The sequence below is a fragment of the Ananas comosus genome, linkage group 9 (assembly GCF_001540865.1).
Source record: "Ananas comosus cultivar F153 linkage group 9, ASM154086v1, whole genome shotgun sequence".
Classification (NCBI taxonomy): domain Eukaryota; kingdom Viridiplantae; phylum Streptophyta; class Magnoliopsida; order Poales; family Bromeliaceae; genus Ananas; species Ananas comosus.
In genome coordinates this window covers 11,928,449-11,948,444 of record NC_033629.1, presented here as the reverse complement: position 1 = coordinate 11,948,444, position 19,996 = coordinate 11,928,449, and the positions used below count along the sequence as shown (strand labels likewise).

Genomic DNA, 19,996 nt, shown 5'->3' with positions numbered 1-19,996 from the left:
CTCTCTCTCTCTATATATAGAGAGAGAGAGAGAGAGAGAGATCACTCCCTTTACGTGAACGCGCGTGGAGGTTCCTCTCCTTTTCACCAAAGAAGTAATTGAACATCCCAAACTAAACTACTAAGGATCCATAAAGTGTTAACATATACCATGGAATGAATACAAAGAATCTAATGCTAATTGCAAATTAAAGTTACACAAGTATATCAAAACTAATTCACATACACTTCTCTCCATTTAGTTCCCAACCCTTTACACACATACACACACACACACACACACACAAGAGCAAATTTGAGCAAATTTGAGCAAATTTGTTCAATTTATTTGATTTTGCTTTAGTCAATAATACTTTAATTTCAAAATTTTTATTTTAATAAATTCATAGTTGCGAGAATTATATGAAGCATGCTAACTAAATTTGTAAAGATAATAATATTTTCAAATTTTGAAGTCAAAATACTACTGATTGATTCAAATCAAACAATTGAAAATTTGTGTAGTAAAACCAAATTTTGTTCAAGGTAAGTTGTACACGATATCTTTAAACCTAAAATGAACAAAAAGTCGAAACAATGAATTCATTCAGTAGTGGCAACCGACCAAGGAGGCCGAGAAGATCATCGGCGGCGGGTTGTTCGACAGTCCGAAAGGCGGCGCCCTCTGGAGCTCTTTGCTGCCGCCGGCGCTGTCGTCGTCGGCAGGCGCGGGGAGGTTGAGATCCAAAGATAGAAGAATTCTCTCCTTATTCTTTGCTTCTTCCGCCGGCGGCACCGCCGGCCCTGCCGCGGCAGGAACGACCCCCAGTGGCCGGTGCTTCCTCATGTGCCCGCCGAGCGCCTGCCCCGAGTTGAACTCCGACCCGCATATCGCGCACTCGTGCACCCTCGAATTGTTGTTGTTGTTGTTGTTGTTGTTGTTTGCTGCGGCGGCGGTCGCCAGTTTAGAGGAAGAAGAATCTACACTCGTCCGCTGGACATCTTCGTTGGCTGCGGGCGGCGGGGAAGGCTTCGGCTTCTTGTGACTGGCGCGGTGGCCGCCGAGGGCCTGGAACGAGGGAAAGCGCTTGTCGCAGGTCCTGCACTTGTAGGTGTCGCACGGAGTCGGGCCCGGGTCGGGCTCAGAGCGCTCGGCACGGTGGCCTTGCGCGAGGAGGATGAGGCAGTTGGCCATGTCTAGCTCATCCTCATCCTCCTCGTCAGCTGCAGCAGCAGCAGCCGACGAGTCTGACGAGGAGGAGGAGTCAGGCTCAACTGCAGCAGTTGGCACCTGAGGGGGCGGGGGATGAATCCTCCAGCGTTTGGTTCGCTTGCCCTTCGTAACCGCCACCGCGACCGCAGCGAATTCGTAGTCGAACGGCGGGGGATGAATCCTCCAGCGTTTGGTTCGCTTGCCCTTCGTAACCGCCACCGCGACCGCAGCGAATTCGTAGTCGAACGCGCCGTTCGCGTCTTTGTTGGTAGTGCTACAATCCATGGCTTCTTCTTCTTCTTCTTGGGTGCCCATGAAGAACAAGAAGAGAACAACACTAGAGGAGAATATTGAGAGGAGAGAGAGAGAGAGAGAGAGAGTGATGAGAGGAGAGAGTGGATGGAGTGGAAGGAATGGAAACAATAATATTTGTTATATATATGTGTATATGTGGAAGAATCTTAATTTATTATATAATTTTATGGAGATAAATAGAAAGAGAGGGGGGAGAGAGAGAGAGGTCAAAGGATGGCTTTTTCCTCTTGTGAAGAGTAAGCCGTGAATTAGTCCACCAATGCCTACGTTTACAAGCACTCTCTCTCTCTATATGCTCAAAGCATATATATATAAATAGACTTTTAACTAAGGAAGGGATAAGGGGAAATTAGGTGCAGATTAACTAATAGAAGAGACATAGAAGGAGGGATTAGATTTTCTTCATTTTAATCTGTATTTTTTTTACATTATTAAACTATCTTATTTTATAATTTTACGAGATATTTTTTATTAAAAAATTTGAGTTGATGGTGCACGTACGTTTGTGCAGATATAGTTTGGGCGGATTGCTTCTAATAGCACAAAGCACTTAGTGCTATCAATTTTTTCACCATTAGATTAATTATTTTAATCATTTTCATCCATTAGATCGTACTATTCAACCAACCATCTACTCAACTCTAAAGAATCACTATCGTCCTAACTACACATTTCTTCATCAAGGACTGAAAATCTAATGACACCAATACACGATATATATATATATATATATATATATATATATATATATATAGCATGGCTGCTGTGCTCTCAGGAGCATGGAGCCCTTCGTGCTCCTGAGCCGTTTTCGATGATGGGACATCCAAATCGACGATCGGCTCCGTTAGACTTGATCTAGGGTATTTGAAGTCTCTAGAAAATAATTTTTGCGATTTTTCGATATCATTTACCTAGTGATCGAAAGGATTCAAAATCAATAATTTTTAATGGTTGATATCTGCCGTTTTCAAGTTTAACGGTGTAGAAGCATTCAAATTAGATAAAATTTTGATACAAAATTCTTTATATTGTCTACAACAAGATCAATATTTATGATCGAAAATTTTAGTGCTATATCACTACTTTTTATAGGATTTTTATTTTCAGCCGTTAAAAATTATTGATTTTGAATCCTTTCGATTGCTAGGTAAATGATATCGAAAAATTGCAAAAATTATTTTCTAGAAACTTCAAATACACTAGATCAAGTCTAACGGAGCCGATCGTCGATTTGAGAGTCCCATCATCGAAAACGGCTCAAGAGCACGGAGGGCTCCGTGCTCCTAAGAGCACTGCAGTCCTGCTCTATATATATATATATATATATCGAGTACGTCTTCTGCGCTTTCGAAAGCACGAATGTCGCCATACTTGTAGCTAGGTTGTTTTCGATTATGGGATATCCGATTTGACGATCGGCTCCGTTAAGTATGATTTACGTTTATAATTATTAAGAAACCAAATTTCATAACTTTTCGATATCATTTAACAAGTGATCAAAAAGTCTAAAAAATGACTATTTTAACGACCGATGTGGTAGGTTTGCAAGTTCAACGGTGTAGAAGAATTCAAATTATATAAAACTTTAATAAAAAAATTTACTTAACATCAAAAGTAAAAACAATACTTTTGACTTGAAATTTAAATATTTTATTATTATTTTTTATAAGATTTTTATTTTTAACAGTTCATTTTGAGACTACTCGTTCACTAGGCAAATAAAATCAAAAAATTATGAAAATAGATTTTTAAATAATTCTAATAGCGTCGATCATGTCTAATGGAGCCAATCGTCGAATCAGATGTCTTATTATCGAAAATAATTTATAAATAGGAATGTCAACAGGTCGAATTCGGGACGGATTTTAAAATATCCGAACCCGACTCCAAACCCGAAACCAGAACTCGAACCCGAACTCGAACCTGAACCCAAATCTGACGGATTTTAAAAATTCATATCCAAAACCCGAACCCGACCAAAAACCCGAAACCCAAACCCGAACCCGAAAATCCGAACCCGAAACAATTATTTCTCTTTTCAATATTTCAAAATATATTATATTAAATTTAAAATTTTAAAATATAAATTCAAATATAATATCAAATTTTATATACATATTATGTATAATTAAAAAAATTTGGGTTCGATTGGGTTTGGTCGGGTTGTGATCGGGTACATGTCAAAATTCATATATGATATCCATTATATAATATATATATATATATATAATATATATATATTATATAATATATATACCCTCTAGTATATATAATATTCGAGCAGGGCTGCTTGTGCTCTCAGGAGACGGTAGGAGCACGTCCGTGCTCATCTGGCCGTTTTCGATGATGAGTTTTCGAATCGACCGATCGGCTCGGTTAAACTTGATGCTAGCGTATTTAAAGTTCTAGAAAATAATTTTTGCGATTTTTCGATTATCAATTTACCTAGTGATCGAAAGGATTCAAAATCTATAATTTTTAATGGTTGATATCTGCCGTTTTCAAGTTTAACTGTAGACGTATTTCAATCAAATGTAAATTTTGATAGAAAATTCTTTAACTAGCTACAACAAGATCTAATATTTACTGATCGATAATTTAATGCTATCATCAACCACTTTTTATAGGATTTTATTTCAGCCCCGTTAAAAATTATTGATTTTTATCCCTTCGATTGCTAGGATATGATATCGAAAAATCGCAAACATTATTTTCTAGAACTTTAAAGTACGCTACATCAAGTTTAACGAGCCCGTATCGTCCGATTCGGAAACTCCGATCATCGAAAATCGGCTCAGAAGCACGGAGCTCCGCTCCTGCAGAGCACAGCAGCCCTGCTCTAATATAGTATAATCATATATATATATATTATATATATTTTATATATATTATATATAATATAATATATATAATTTGTGTAGACGACAGCTTTTAAACGACGCTTTATTCTAGCCGTCTTTAATATTCGGTATTGCGCGACACTATAATAAGCGTCAGCTAATAAACAATTTTTATAAATATTTTTAAAAATTTTCCGACGCTATATTAAAACATCGGTAAACTATTTATCCCGATATTTTTATTAACGACTCTTTGCTCACGCTTTTCAACGTCGGAATATTTTGCCGACGCTTTAAAGCGTCGTATATTCTTGTTTAAAGTGTCTTCAAGGCAAGATTTTTTAATAGTCTTGCGTTTTTATGTTTGATATTCATATCCGAAACCTATTCATTCAGCATAGTACAATGCCTCGCATTAAAAGTTCGGGTTCGGATACAATTTCGGGTATCCGTATCCATTGACATCGTCGCTAATTAATTTGTTTAAAGTGTACTTAAGTGCAAGATTTTTTTGTAGTCTGTTCGGTTTTTATTTTTGAATTTCATATCCCCGAACCGCATATTCAATTCAGCATAGATAAATTCGCTCCATTAAAGTTCGGGTCGGATAAAATTGTGGTATCCGGTATGCATTGACCTCCATTTGTAAGTATAAAATCTCCGTTGCTTATCGAAAACGTTAGCCTCTCTCCTCTCTTCTCTCCTTCTCTCTATATATAATATAAATATCATAAGCAGGACTGCGACTCTGGCTCTCAGGAGCACGGGGAGGCCTCCGGTGCTCCTGAGCCGTTTTTCGATGATGGAATTTTCGAACGACGATCGCTCCGTGAGACTGATCTAGCGCATTTGAAGTTTCTACGAAATAATTTTTACGATTTTCGTAGAATCATTTACCAGTGTCCGAAAGGATTACAAATCCATAATATTTTACATGTTGATAATTTGCCCGCGTTTCACGTTTACAACGGTGTAGAGTAATTCAAATCAGAGAAATTTGTCATAGAAAATTCTTTATACTATTACAACAAGATTCTATATTTCTGATCGAAATTTAGTGCTATATCACCACTTTTTATAGTATTGTTCTATTTCAGCCTTTAAAATTTTGATTTTGAATCCTTTAACGATTGCTAGTAAATGATATCGAAAAAATCGCAAAAATTTATTTTCTAGAACTTTAAATAGCTGTAGATCTAAGTCTAACGGATGCGAATGCAGATTCGAAAACTCATCACATCGAAAACGGCTCAGGAGCACAGAGCCTCCGTGCTTCCTGAGACACAGTCAGGCCCTCTCATATATTACATATAGAGTGAGGTAACTATGCTATAGGAAGCACGGAGCTTTCGTGCTTCCGCCATCGTTTGGATTTGCGACTTTCTAAATCGTCGATCGCTTCTTAACTTGATCGAGAGTATTTGGAGTACCTAGAAAATAAATTTTATTATTTTCGATATCGATTTGCCTAGTCGATTCGTAATGGGATCAAAATCAACAATGGATTAAAAGCCGTAGTGGCCCGTTTGCAAGTTTAACGGTTGTGAAATATCCAAATCATGTAACTTTTTGATAGGAAAATTCTCTTTATACTATATAAATACAAGATCATATCTTTGATATTAAATTTTTAATTCGTATTATACATTTTTGTAAGAGTTTTGAATTTTCAGCGTTGCATTTTGAGCCCTTCGTTCCTCAAGGCAAATGATGAATCGTAAAATCATAAAATTTATTTCCTAAGTACCCCTCAATACTCTAGGATCAAATTTAACTGGAGCCGATCGACGATTCGAAGTCACAACATTCGAAACGAGTTGGAAGCACGAGAGGCTCCGTGCTTCCGATAGATAGTAGCCTCACTCTATATATATAATATATATATAATTATATATATATAATATATAATATATATAAATTAGGTATATATATAGATTGAGCCTAGAATACTCTCGCAGAGTAAACGAGCCCGTTTACTTCGAGTTGTTTTGCGTATGATAGTAGCTTCCAATTGACAATGCAGCTGTCCGTTAAATATGATCTAAACCATTTAACTTATCTAAAATCAAATTCACGCATCTTTCGATATTCATTTTATATCCATCTAGTGAACAGACAAAATAAATGGCTGAAAATGAATATTCTTTAAAAATGATGATAGAGTTCTTGTAATCAAGAATAAAGAGTATCAGATCTTGTTTAAATAGTTTAAAGAATTTTCTAAAAAAATTCAATTGATTTGGATATTTTTACACTGTAAACGAGAAAACGTCTCTTATCCACCATTAAGATATACAAATTTGAAAACCTTTTGACATTAGGCAAATGATGTCGAAAAGATTTGAAATTTGATTTCTAAACATTCAAGTGTAAATCATGTCAACGAGCCGATCGTCAATTGGAAGACTCTACTACTCGAAAACAACTCGAGAGTAAACGAGCCGTTTACTCTCGAGAGTATTCTAACTCAACTCTATATATATATTATATATATATATATATATATATATATATAATAATAATATATATATATATAATTGAACGTTACACAAACTTTATAATATGGAGTGGTGAAAGACTGTTAAGGGAAGCTGCACTGCCCAAAATGAGGAAACTCACAAATAAATTAAAGAGGTGGGAGTACAATTTTTTTTGTGTGTGAAACTATTAAAAAAATAATAAAAGAAAAGTATAGAAAGAGAGAAGGTGAATGGGTATTAATTAATAATGTGAGAGTTAATTAATTAGGAGGTGTTTGGATTCACGTAATTGTGATTTAGTCTCAACCTATTTAGCAATAGTAGAAATATTAATTTTGATGCACTGAAGATTTACCATTTAGTTGTAGACTTAATTTCTTAAAATCCTTGGCGTAAAGCCGAATATAAATTTAAAAAACAGATTTGGTTGGTTCTTAAAGCAAATTATTCCATTCTTTTAATTTGCGGCGGATTAATTTCCTCCTGCAAAGATTTGGCACTAATAACTTCTATTTTTCATGAGAAGTTTAAGTTTGTAGAGAATGATATATTTATATTTTTTATATTTACGCTCTTTCTCACATCTGGGCTCAAGATATTTCAATAGATCCATGATATGAATTTGAATTAAATGGGGGACAATTAATTATATTAGGAGCCTGATATGATTCGAACTCTTAAGTTTGTAGAAAATAGTATATTTATATTTTTGTATTTAAAACGCTTCTTCACGTCTAGATTCGAAATATTTTAATAGCTCCATCATGTGGACTTAAATTAAATGAGAAAAAAATTAATTATGTTAGGAGCTTGGCGTGATTCGAACTCAGGAAACTACCTCTTGCTCTAATACCATGTTAAATTATATAAAAATAATCATTATTCTTCAAAAACTTAAATTTACAGAGAATAGTATTTTTATATTTTTTACATTTGACGGACTCAATCTGAATCACATATCTCACTTTTCTATTGCAAATGTTGTTCTGAATCATATAACTTATTTATCACTTTTCTATTGCAATGTTGTCTTAGCTAATTAATGAAATCAAGAAATAACTACATATATAGCACAAGATAATTAGCACCTAAAATCCAGCTAATTAAATTTCTTTTGTAACCAGATACTCCCCCCACAACAACTTCAACCAATTCCATTTCCCTTTGTTTCTTCTTTTGGGTTTTTTATCTTTTGGTTGAGTAGATGGGAGTAGGGAGAGAGTGATCAATTAATGCCAACTCTAGTCATCTAATTATTAAAATGGCCTTGTGACTCTGATATAGTGGGCTATCACTAACTCCTCTTGGTTTTGGGAGGCAATTAATTCCTCTTTATATGTCAACTCCATGCCTCATCTCACCAAAATATATAGTAGAGGTCTCTTTCTACAATTCTTCTAATAATTAAACTTTCCTTCCCAGCTCTGGAAAACTCTCAAATTTTAGCATAAAACTCTTTTTCATACCCACGATGAACTCTGTTTTTCTCGTATCAACCGCCAAGCTCTCAGCCAACTGCACTAGGTATGTGTCTGCCGCGAACGAACCGGCCCTGCCGTAGGTTGTTTCTAGGGCGAGTGGTCATTCATGGTAGAGATAAAATTTATTTATGTTTTATTTTGAAATCAGGATTATAGGTTCATGGCTTCCAACAGACTCAAGAATCTATTGTTAATTACCCCACACTTTCGGTGTTAAGGAACCCTCGATTAAGAGACCAAATATAAANTTCAAAATTTTTTGATCCCAACAGTATGACATGTGAATTTGAGATTTTTCAAACTAGGAATTCTACGTATAATTCTCATGTTTTTTATCTCCTCCCCATGCTTCATTCATTAATACTCGACTAGTATATATATACATTTCTTTTATTACTTCAAATGGAGCACTTAAATTTTAATCGGCCAAACTTAGCTCTAAATTCAATAAGGCAAAATAATGACGTCTAAAATAAGGGCCTCTTTACTTCTGTTGTAGGGCACAGCGCTATTCATTAAAATATTAACTAAATAACATCCTCCAACAACTCTCTGCAGCAAAACTAATAAAAGTTTTGGGATCTCAAAATCTTATTCCTGCTTTCTGCAACAATAGAAGTTAAGCCAAACAGACACTATTGGTTATACCAATTCGCTTTGCGCTCCAGCTAATATAAACATGAGCTAGAACTAGGAGTGTGAGCTGCTACTAGTGAGTGGGAGTAGCAAAAGAAGGTAGAGTGAGAGGCAGGTTAATTATGGATGTGGTTGTAGTTTTAGTTAAAGAGTAGGATTGGGAGTTGGAACAGATGCCTAATTGTTGGGGTTGGTGGTGGAGCAACAAAATAAAAAGAAAGTTTTGGACCCAAATTAAATTAAATTAAACTTTTTGCCCTCAAAGACATTGACACTGGAACTGCTCCAACCCATAAATTAAGCTCTACTCATGTGTGAGGAGTGTATGCATCAAATTGATTATTGAAATGTGAGTCCCATGTTAAATGGATATTTTGGTTTGGTTTAAATTAGTTTTTTTTTTAAAAAAAAAATTNTTTTTTTTTTTTTTTTTTTTTTGTTGGTTCCTAACAACATGACAAAGCCAAATTACTAAAATACCCCTTTCTCTCACTTGTATAATTACATGCAATTACGTATGTATCTCTCTTCGGTGTAAAATTTAATAAAGATAAAATATTAAATTTTAACAAAATTTGAACTAGAATTGCTCTTACAAAATTCTCCTGTATTTTAAGGTTTATATATACTCTTTTTCTTTGAAACCATAGGAGTGGTATTTACCCTTCCCAAAATGAATTTTTTATTGTTTGGTTAGGTGTGAAAAAATTTTCACATAAAATTATTTCACAGATTTTGAAAAAAAGTTGCATTTTCGTGAAAATGAAAACTTGAGAAAGGAAAAAATGCGGCGCACGAAGTGCCGCACGCGGTCTATGAGCTCACTCGTGGACCTCGTGGACCGCGTGAGGCACGCTGCTTGGTTTTTGACAATAAAATCCGGCCGCTCCTAATATATATATATATATATATATATATATAGAGTTGAGCTAGAATACTCTCGAGAGTAAACGAGTCCGTTTACTCTCGAGTTGTTTTCGATAATAGAGCTTCCAAATTGACGATCAGCTCCGTTAAATATGATCTAAACCATTTAAACTATCTAGAAATCAAATTTCACGCACTTTCGATATTGTTCTTTTATCCATCTAGTGAACAAAAAATGAATGGCTGAAAATGAATATTCTTTAAAAAATGATGATAGGAGTCTTGTAATCAAGATCAAGAGTATAGATCTTGTTTTAAATAGTTTAAAGAATTTTCTAACAAAAATTCAATTGATTTGGATATCTTTACACCGTTAAACGAGAAAACGTCTCTTATCCACCATTAAAATTACAAATTTTGAAACCCTTTGATCATTAGGCAAATGATGTCGAAAAGATTTGAAATTTGATTTCTAAACACTTCAAGTGGTATAAATCATGCTTAACGGAGCCGATCGTCAATTTGGAAGCTCTATCATCGAAAACAACTCGAGAGTAAACGAGCCTGTTTACTCTCGAGAGTATTCTAGCTCAACTCTATATATATATATATATATATATAACAATATTATATGTAAATGTAATGTGATAAATATTATATGTAATTAATATATAATATAAAACTTAATAAATAATAAATAATAGAAGAAGAAAAATATAGAATAATTTTCTATTTCCTTTTCATTTTCGTTTTTCATCATCCAAACAAGAGTCATGGAAAATTTATTTTCTTTTATTACAAACCAAATATCAAAGATCGTAAAATTATTTTTCACTGAAATTACGTTTCACAATTTTACGTAAAATCAAACAACCCCACAGAAATATGTATATCTATCGAGGACATAATCGAAATCGTAATTGAAATCCAGGTTAAACTTCAAAGAATTATATCCAATAAACCCTCTGCAAAATTAAACCCAGATGCTAAAAGAGTAATTAACCAACTAATGAAAGCCGCCTTTTTCGTTATTCGGCAGTACAACAATTGTGCATCAATTAAAATTAGTAAGCATATTACAAATACATTATTTCCCTAATGCAAATCCCAAGAATACAAAAACATTTGAGTTTACAAAACATCGAATCGCATTCGCAAAAGGCTCATCAGTGGCTGGTGATGAGGGGCAAGCCGATCGCAGTGACGATGAGGGTCGAGGGGACCCCGAACCGGAGATGGCCAAAGAAAGAGAGGTTGTAGCCGAAGAATTGGGCACGTCGCGCTTGTTCGCACACTATCAAGTTTGCTGCAGAGCCCAGCAAAGAGAGGTTCCCAGCCACCGTACTGACCCACGCGAGTATAAGCCAAGCCCTCATTTCTTCGGCAGGAGAAATAAGCGCTGCTGAAGCCGCCACCCTAGCTCCGAGCAAGAGAACTGAAACACAGCATAAGTGATCGATTATGTCGACTAAGTTATTACAAACAATGTATCGTCGGTGATGCATCAGTATTTTCAACTTGGTCGGCATGTACAGCGAAATTCCTCAGAAACAAATCTGCATGTAAAGGGGAATTATACAACAACATATATTAATGGATGTGACAAATTTTTGCCATTGAGAGGTTCTACTACTATTAGTATTTTATATGGCATTGCAAAGTCATCTCCAGTATCTTTTTTTTTTTGAGAAAAAATCTCCAGTATCATTATTCAAACAGTTTCTTGAGGCCCAGCTCTCCTACTATTAGCATTATATGGCATTACAAAGTCTACAATGTATTCCTTGTTATCTCCAGAATCATTATTTAAACAGCTTCTTGAGGCCACAGTTGCAAGAAGCTTCAGTGTTACAGTAAAAGAGAACATGAGAAATGGGTCAAGAGAAACTGTAGATTGAGAGAAGTCATGCTTTGCATATCAATCTGGCGTGCATAATAATTTGAACAAGACTCGGTGAATATTATGCTCAATTTTCTAATAAATGAACACTCGTGTTGAATATAAAATATTAAAATATCATTCTCTTGTAGCTTAAGCATTTAGATACGAATGGTTGTTTTACACAATTAACAGGATGTCATGTTGTTTTACACAATTAACAGGATGTCATGAGTTCGAGCACTACTAAGTTCCTTGTTTCGTTTAATTTTCTTCCATTCAATTCAAGTCCGTCTTGGCCCCCACCAAAATGTTTCGAGCCTAGATGTGAGGTGAAGTGTTAGCTATAAATATTAAAACACTGTTATCTAGTAGCTTAAGCTTTTAGAGAAATAGTTGTTTTACATAATTTAACAACTCAGAGCATACAAAGGATGTAGCGAGGACAGGAGATGGAAATTCTTTCTGCGGAACAAGGACCAGAGGACCCAGCTGCTCGGCACTAAAAGGAGAGATGAGTGTAAGAAGTACAAGGTTGAAATGATTAGTAGTTAACAACATATAAAGCTGATCTCAGAAAAATTTAACAATTGAAGCTATCGATCGAATGAATCATGTCGACCCAAAAAACTTAAAAAAGAAGAAGAGAAAAGGCTGGAACAAATGTTCTTTACAAAAATGATTTTCAGATGCTTCTGTGAGCCAATTATCTAGCATGTTTCAACACTACTGGAGAAATTCAAGACCCAATTTATAATTGAATTCAAACTGTTTTGCTGATTAGAAGAGTACAAACAACTTCGCTATCTAATAAAGCAGCTGTACAAAACTTACCAGTGGGAACATTAGAGGCGACATTCGAGAGGACGATAATCACCAGGCCGAGAAGTGCAACTCCACTAGCATTATCAATCCGCGAATACGGTTCCACAAAATCCCACAAAGCAGTTGGTATCCCCGTCTTATTAAACCCATCGACCGTTATAAACATTCCGCAAAAGAATATCAGCAATGAGTATGAAACCTGCTATATCATTTGTTTGAGTCAGTTTTCCAGGCTAATGTGATTAAATTTGTCATTATTTTAGAGAACTGTAAAAATAAATAAAAGAGTACATGGGCATTACCTTCTCGAGGCAAGGGCGTGCATCCTTGAAATCGAGCACCACTAGAGCAAGAGCAGCAGTAAGCGCGGTCCACGACATATTAAGTCCCATCAAAAGAGCAACTAACATTCCAAGAGTTACGAGATAGACGGATGTCTTCCACATGATTCGCTTCCACCTTGTAACAGGATCTTCTTTGTCATCCGAAGAATGTGAAGAGGACTCTTCTCTTACAGTATTTCTCAAGTTGCTAGTTCCTCTCACAATCCTCCTCGAGGGAACGTGTTCGTCTCTTCTAGGAGAAATCGCCGCTCCCTCCACCATTTCCTTCGATAAACTTGAGGCCTTGGTCAACTCAGTTCTGCCGCTCGAGCCGCTCTGTATCTCGTTCTCACAAGTATTATGCTGGCTTCTGATATGATCGCCACCGCCACACCCGAGATCCCCGCTGTGCAATGAATTGGCATCTATCGGTAAATCAATCTCTTGGGACATGGCAGAAGAAAGGTGAGACATTGTCGCCGGCGAAAACCGGTGAGAATTCACTTCATCATCCGCGACCACTTCACTCGCAATTGACACGATCTCTTCGTCCTTTTCGACCGACAAGATCTTCCAAAAGTACCCTAAAAGGATAGCCGCATTCACGAGTACACCGACGAGCATCGCTGGTAAGATACCGGCTAAGAATTTCTCGAACGGAACCCCACTTTGAACGGCTATAACTAGGTTTTGCGGGTTCCCTATAGGAGTTGAGGCCGACCCGATGTTCGCACTAGAAGCGAGGGCTAGAAGGAAAGGCTGCGGCGGCAAATTATTCTGCCTTGCTATTTTTAGGACGAATTCCGTGAGAACGACACAACAAGTGTCGTTGGTGAAAAACGCGCTCGAGATAGCAGAGATGAGACAGATGCGAAAAAGCAAATCTTTGGCTCCTCTACTCTTCCAAGAGAGCAATTTGCCAAGATGCTTGAACATGTCAGCTCTCTCGAGGAAGACGGACACAACCATGGTTCCGAAAAGGAGGCCGAGAATAGGGAGGTCGATTGCGGCGTAAGCCTCGTCGGGCGATATGACTCGGAAGATGACCATGAGCATGGCGCCGAGGAGAGAGCCCGCGGTGCGCCCAATGGGCATGAAGGGGACCGCGGGAAACACGGCTAAAACCCAGAAAATCCCAAAGGCAAGGGAACCTAACACTACTTTCACAGGTGGTGCCATGGCCATCTCGGCGAAGCTAATTCAATATCCTAAAAATAAAAGTTCCTGAATCACACTACTAAGGTTGATGTAGGACTAAAATTGCAGCAAAATTGGTTGGTTAAATGGTGATAAAAAAGAATGGTCTTATCAACAAACAGTTTCTGGGCATGGAATGTGCGGAGACAAATCACAGCAACTGAAAACGAAAGAAAAATATTACAACTTTTAGAGACCCAATCCAATATCCCCTCTAAAATACACACAATCAAAACCAAGCTCTCAAAATTTTACACCAAATTATTCGCTCCGAACACAAATGAAACAGGAAAGGCCTTGAAACGAGCCCCATCTCCCTGCAAAATTGGAATAAAACGAACCATCCATAAAAATAAAAAAAAAATTGCAACTTTGGCCTCCCACAAACGAAAATCAAAACCAAAAAAGTTCTAATGTCGACAGTTTAATTTATTACCAACTCTAGCAAAATTTGGTGGGCAAAACATCTTCAAACACAAATCAAACAACAAAGGGATTGAAACGAGCCCCATTTCCCTGCAAAATCGTAGTAAAAATCTTATCTTTTCACCGTAAAGATTGCAACTTTGGCCACACCACACACAGATAAAGCAAACCCAACACAAAATCCAAATAAAAAACCAAGAAAAAAAGCAAAAAAAAAAAAAAAAAAGAACCTGTACCGTCGAAATGGGTGGGAGGAGTCAACAAAAAGCTTCAGAGGAGGTGAAAGGGAGAACCCATGAATCTAATTGCCAAAATTTGAAGTGGGATATTACTGCGAAAGCTATGGATCGAAACAATTACTCGACAAACAAAAAAATGCAGGGGTGCGTCAGAGGAGACGGGGAGTTGGGGCGCGGCCGCGCTAGAGACGCTTGTTTATTCTGCACGTGAAAAAAAAAATAAAAAAAATTTAAGAGGTTATGTTAATAGTACATACGATATGACAACTTGGGGATCAAGTTTCATTTTGATTTTCCACATTTATTTTTATTTATTTATTTATTTTTACTTTTTTACTTTTATTAAGCTCCAGAAAAAAATGGTGATCAATCAAGTACATACAAATGCGTAAAAAGATTTCCTGTGCATGGGGCGCAATATTTCTCTGTGCATGGGGTGTAATATTTCTGTTAAAATCCAGCGGCGTGATTAATCGCGTGCCCGGTAATTTAATGATTATTCATTCATATGTTTATCTATAATTTTTTCTATAATTTTTTTTTATAAACAAAGATGATATTTATAGAATTAGACTGAAATACTATCGATAGTATCAAAATATTTGTGCTATTAGTTTTTTAACTTTTGAATTGAGAAATATGTGGTTAGGATGATGTGGGCCCCTAGGGGACTGAGTGGTTGGTTGAATAGTATAATATAACGAGTAAAAATAATCAAAGCGTTAAATCTAACGGTGGAAAACTCTATAGCACCAAATCCTTAATGCAATCGATAGTATCTCGGCCGGACTCAATACTTATATCTATAAATTTATAGATAATCTGTGGGTACCTACGGGTATGAATAGAAATTGTCTGAGTTTGGTGTATTGATAGTATTGTTATTAATAATCAGCACAACTCTCAAACTAAATTCTATATTTAATTCTGCATATAATTAAAATTTTACTATAGTTGTAACTACGTGTAAATAAATAATATCTAATACTTTAGATTAAAACTAGTTTTTGACCCGTGCGATGCACGGCTAATATAATAATATAAAATAACAAAATTTATTATGTAATGATAAGATAAAAATATTCTAATTAATATTATATTTTTTAACAAATAAAGAAATATACTATCAATCTTAGTTATAGTATTGATACGCTACAAGTCGATAGTTAAAAAATCGATAGTTATTTGACCCGTGCGATGCACAGCAAATATAATAATAGAAAGCTTATAGAAAACATATTATTTCCTAATTATTATTTCGTAAAAAAAAATCTAATTTGACTTAATTTGAAATAATTTGCATTAATTTTATTTTATTTTATTTAATTATATTTATTAGCGTTTATTTAATTTGAATCAAATTATTATTTCCTAAAAAAATCTATTTACTATAGAAAGCATATAGAAAGCATATTATTTCCTAATTATTATTTCGTAAAACAATATAATTTGACTTAATTTGAAATACTTTGCACTAATTTTATTTTATTTTATTTAATTATATTTATTAGTGTTTATTTAATTTGATTTAATTATATTAATTATATTTAATTGATATAATAAAAATTAATAATAATATATTAATTTTATTTCCTAATTAATAAAAATATAGAGTAATAAAAGTTAGGGTTAAATGCATACAGGTCCCTGCAAACATAGTCAATTGCGGAAATATCCCTGCAAAACGGAAACTCCATAAGTTATCCCTGCAAAAGTCTAAAGTTATGCAGATATGTCCCTCTGATTAACATCTGTTAGAGAACTGTTTATTTTTTAACAGTTTTCATGTGAAATGACCATTTTGCCCTCACAAATATATCCCTCCAAAAGCATCTTCCCCCTCTCTTTCTCTTCCTCTTCCTCTTCGGGCCGCCGGAGCGGATGGCGGCAACGGCGCGGGTCGAGCTCGCCGGCGACAAAGAAGAGGGAAGAGAAAGAATGAGAGGAAGAAAAAAAGGGAAGAGGAAGAAGGAGAGGAAGAGGGAGAGGAAGAGGGAAGAGAAAGATGAAGGGGGAAAGGGTTCGTCGCCGCGCGCCGCCGCCGCATCTCTTCCTTCGCCGGCGACGAAGAAGAGGGAAGAGGAAGAGGAAGAGGAAAAGAAAGAGGGAGAGGAAGAAGAAGAGGGAAAGGGAGAGGGTTCGCCGCCGCCGTCGCATCTTCTCCCTCGCTGGCGATGAAAAAAAGGGAAGAGGAAGAGGGAGAGGAAGAAGGGAGAAAAGGGAAGAGGGAGAGGAAGAATGAGGAAAAGAAAGAAAGAGGGTTCGCCGTCGCCGCCGTCGTCGCCGCCGTCGCTGCCGCCGCCGCCCTCGCCGGCGACGAAGAAGAGGGAAGAAGAAGATGAGGAAGAAGAAGATGAGGAAGAAGAAGAAGGGTAGGATCGTAAATTTATCTTATAATTAACCATGGTTAAGTACTTTAACCGTGGTTAACGAAAGTTTTCTAACAGTCCTTAACGGCAGGGACATATCTGCATAACTTTAGACTTTTGCAGGGATAACTTATGGAGTTTCCATTTTGCAGGGATATTTTCGCAATTGACTATGTTTGCAGGGACCTGTATGCATTTAACCCTAAAAGTTATTAGTATTGATACCCTAATTATTATTTCCTAAAAAAATTTATTTACTATAGAAAACATATAGAAAGCATATTATTTCCTAAAAAAATCTAATTTTATTTTTTCTAAAGTAGAAAATCTAGATTTGAGATTTACACGTGGCAATCATATAAAAGGCTACGTGTCAGCTTCTCATATAGGGTTCATAAAAAATTCTATTTTAGTATATAGCAATATATAGTAATAGATGTATAAAATAATTAAACATCGTAGTATACAGTTATTATAACAGTAGTGTGGTACAAGTGTACAATCAGATCCAATCAAACAACACCTCTGAACAGTAAACCAATTAATTGCTTTTTCTTTTTTTCCTTTTTTTTCTTTTTTTTTTTTGGGTGTTTCTCACAATTCTGTGCGTACATACGGAGGCCGTAATTCGTTGGTGAAGTACATAAAAGCCGTTATGCCCCGCTTTAATTGTTCATTTAGTGGAATTTGAATATAGCATAAAATAAAACTATATATATTAAAAAAATGAACAATTGTTTATATATGTTTAAAAAGTTTCCAACTTTCTGATTTACCATCCATAAAAATTTAATATTGAAAATATCTTTTTTAGGTTCCAAATTTCGTTACTGAACGGTTGGTAATAACTGTTATCTGTATGAAATTATTATTTTATTTTTTTAAATATATCGTTTCATCATCACCAGCTTTTTTTTGTTTGCCCCTAAATTAAGGATACTAAAAAGTATTTTGATTTTTAGTTTTTTTAAATATACCTTTCTGTCATCACCAATATATTTTATTTGTCCTTAAGTTAATGGCAAAAGAAGCATTTTAATTTTTTTTTAACTCTAGTAGATATTTAACTCACGTTTAACCAAAGTTAACTTAACGAGCGGTAACTGTAGGAGTATTTTGAAATAATGGAGGGACATATAAGGAATATATTGAAAAGAAAAAAAAAAAAGTAAATGAAATATTTCTGAAGTTTTGAGAGGTATATAAGTAATTATTTTTTAAAAAAAACTCCTTAGGCCTTCTTTGGTACAATATTTATTTTTTACTTTTTGAATAAGATTCTGCATATTAAAAGACGCAGGAGTTGACAGTAAATTGCGATATAGTAATCTTTTCATTCAAAATTTTTACTTGACAATGAAAAATAAAAATTTCAAAATAATTTTTTTTTGGTACTCAATTTTTTTAAAAATAAATTATCATATATTCGTAGAATATATTATAAACTAATCAATTATAATAATAATAATTTTTTTTTTCAATACATCAAATTATATAAAATTAGTGTTAAAAAAAAAGACAATGATGCTAAATGAGGCCTTAGTTTGCAACTCTAAAACAAAAATCCATCTCTCATGAGCAATTACTAATTATTTGTTTGCAACATCCGTAAAGAGTTTAAATTTTCCTACCTATATATCCTTTTCTTTTTTTGAAGCACTTAATTATGAAAAGCAAAAAACAAAAAAACAAAATATATAATGCATATCATATATTTTCATTTTCAAAAGGATAAAAAAAAAGGAAAAGTTTCGAGAAAAAAAGTGAGAATGTAATAGATCATTAAACTAGTCACTTCGAATTTGCGACCTTATATTCAAATGAAATGGATTAATCGCTTATAAAAAAATTTGTTACTACGAGCGTTAAAACTCTACTTATTTTTTGTTCTAGCAATATTGCAGAATAATATTAGCAATGAGAAAATTTGTTACAGGATTGTCACAACCATGCATATATAAATAGCAGGTAGTGACAAAGTATGCAAGTAATAAATTTCGCGATCATTATTACTCACTCGACAGCGGTGTAAGCAAAGTCACGATATTCTGATTCAGTACTTAGTCGATCGATACAACTACGCTGTCTTATTTCTTTCTATATATCCCAAGATATCAAATTGGAGTTTAGAAAGATCATGATATTATGTGCTGTCCAAAGATACCGATCATCGAATTAACGCTTCTAAATTACTATGTCACCACATGGAAAAAAGAAAACAATATGTAATTGAGTAGAATAAATTAAGTAAAGTAAATTAATGAAAATGTCAAAAGGCATTTACCTAATACATTTTATGTGGCCCATGGGAAAAAAACCCAAGACAAGATATAATGAGATAATAAGTAAATTAATCAACATGTTATTTTGGGAAAGGGCATTTACCTAATAGGTACATTTTATGTGGCCATAGTTATTATGTTGTAACATCTGCGAGACTATCTTTAAGGTCAGAGAATCGAACTCTCTACTAGTACTGCATGTGTATTTAAAAAGAAGGCTAAATTACAGAAAACCCTTCTATCAATACCCGCTTTTTTATTTTCCCCCTGTCATTTAAAAACCTACACTTTGTCCATTTGTAAAATAAAAAATGTTCACTTCACTCCCTGCTGTTAGTGTTCCGTTTATAAAATATTATTATATATTTTTTATACCAAAAATACCCTCAGTCTCCTCCTCAATATTGCCGCCTGTTGAGGGGCAAATTGATCATTTTGTCATTAGAGTTAACACCGTAACCCCTGTGAATTTATTTTGTAAAGGGGTAAAGTGTAGGTTTTTAAATGACAGAGGAAAAAAGTAAAAAAGCTGGTATTAACAGAAAGATTTTATATAATTTAGCCTAAAAAGAAAGGAATTTATACCCTCGGCTTTTAATTAATATTATAAAAAAAAGAGTTGTAATGCTGTGGCTTACTAGCTAAT

General features: G+C 34.9%; 2 protein-coding genes across 7 annotated transcripts; both read right to left on the bottom strand.

Annotated features, from left to right (window-relative positions):
* On the bottom strand, positions 205-1,783 carry LOC109715084 (zinc finger protein ZAT5-like). The gene has a single exon (XM_020239884.1). It carries the CDS (start codon positions 1,504-1,506, stop codon positions 586-588), a length of 921 nt encoding a protein of 306 aa, XP_020095473.1. The 5' UTR covers positions 1,507-1,783; the 3' UTR covers positions 205-585.
* Positions 10,795-14,919, bottom strand: LOC109715572 (putative transporter arsB). 6 transcript variants are annotated; one of them, XM_020240665.1, is made up of 5 exons: positions 14,691-14,919; positions 14,471-14,550; positions 12,817-14,351; positions 12,524-12,713; positions 10,977-11,245 (listed from the first exon to the last, which is right to left on the bottom strand). In XM_020240665.1, the coding sequence occupies exons 3-5, from the start codon at positions 14,020-14,022 to the stop codon at positions 10,977-10,979; spliced, it is 1,665 nt and encodes a 554-aa protein (XP_020096254.1). In that variant the 5' UTR covers positions 14,023-14,351; positions 14,471-14,550; positions 14,691-14,919. The 6 variants fall into 6 exon arrangements, with proteins under 6 accessions (XP_020096256.1, XP_020096254.1, XP_020096251.1 ...); XM_020240662.1 differs by having other exon boundaries at positions 14,697-14,919; XM_020240666.1 differs by lacking the exon at positions 14,471-14,550.

Excerpts from the sequence above, each read along its gene's own strand:
- LOC109715084 (XM_020239884.1), bottom strand. The coding sequence starts at position 1,506 with ATGGGCACCCAAGAAGAAGAAGAAGAAGCCATGGATTGTAGCACTACC.
- LOC109715572 (XM_020240665.1), bottom strand. The coding sequence starts at position 14,022 with ATGGCCATGGCACCACCTGTGAAAGTAGTGTTAGGTTCCCTTGCCTTT. Across the intron at positions 12,714-12,816 it reads CACGCCCTTGCCTCGAGAAG|GTTTCATACTCATTGCTGAT; the intron begins GTAATGCCCATG and ends ATGATATAGCAG. Across the intron at positions 11,246-12,523 it reads CGCCTCTAATGTTCCCACTG|TTCTCTTGCTCGGAGCTAGG; the intron begins GTAAGTTTTGTA and ends GCTGTGTTTCAG.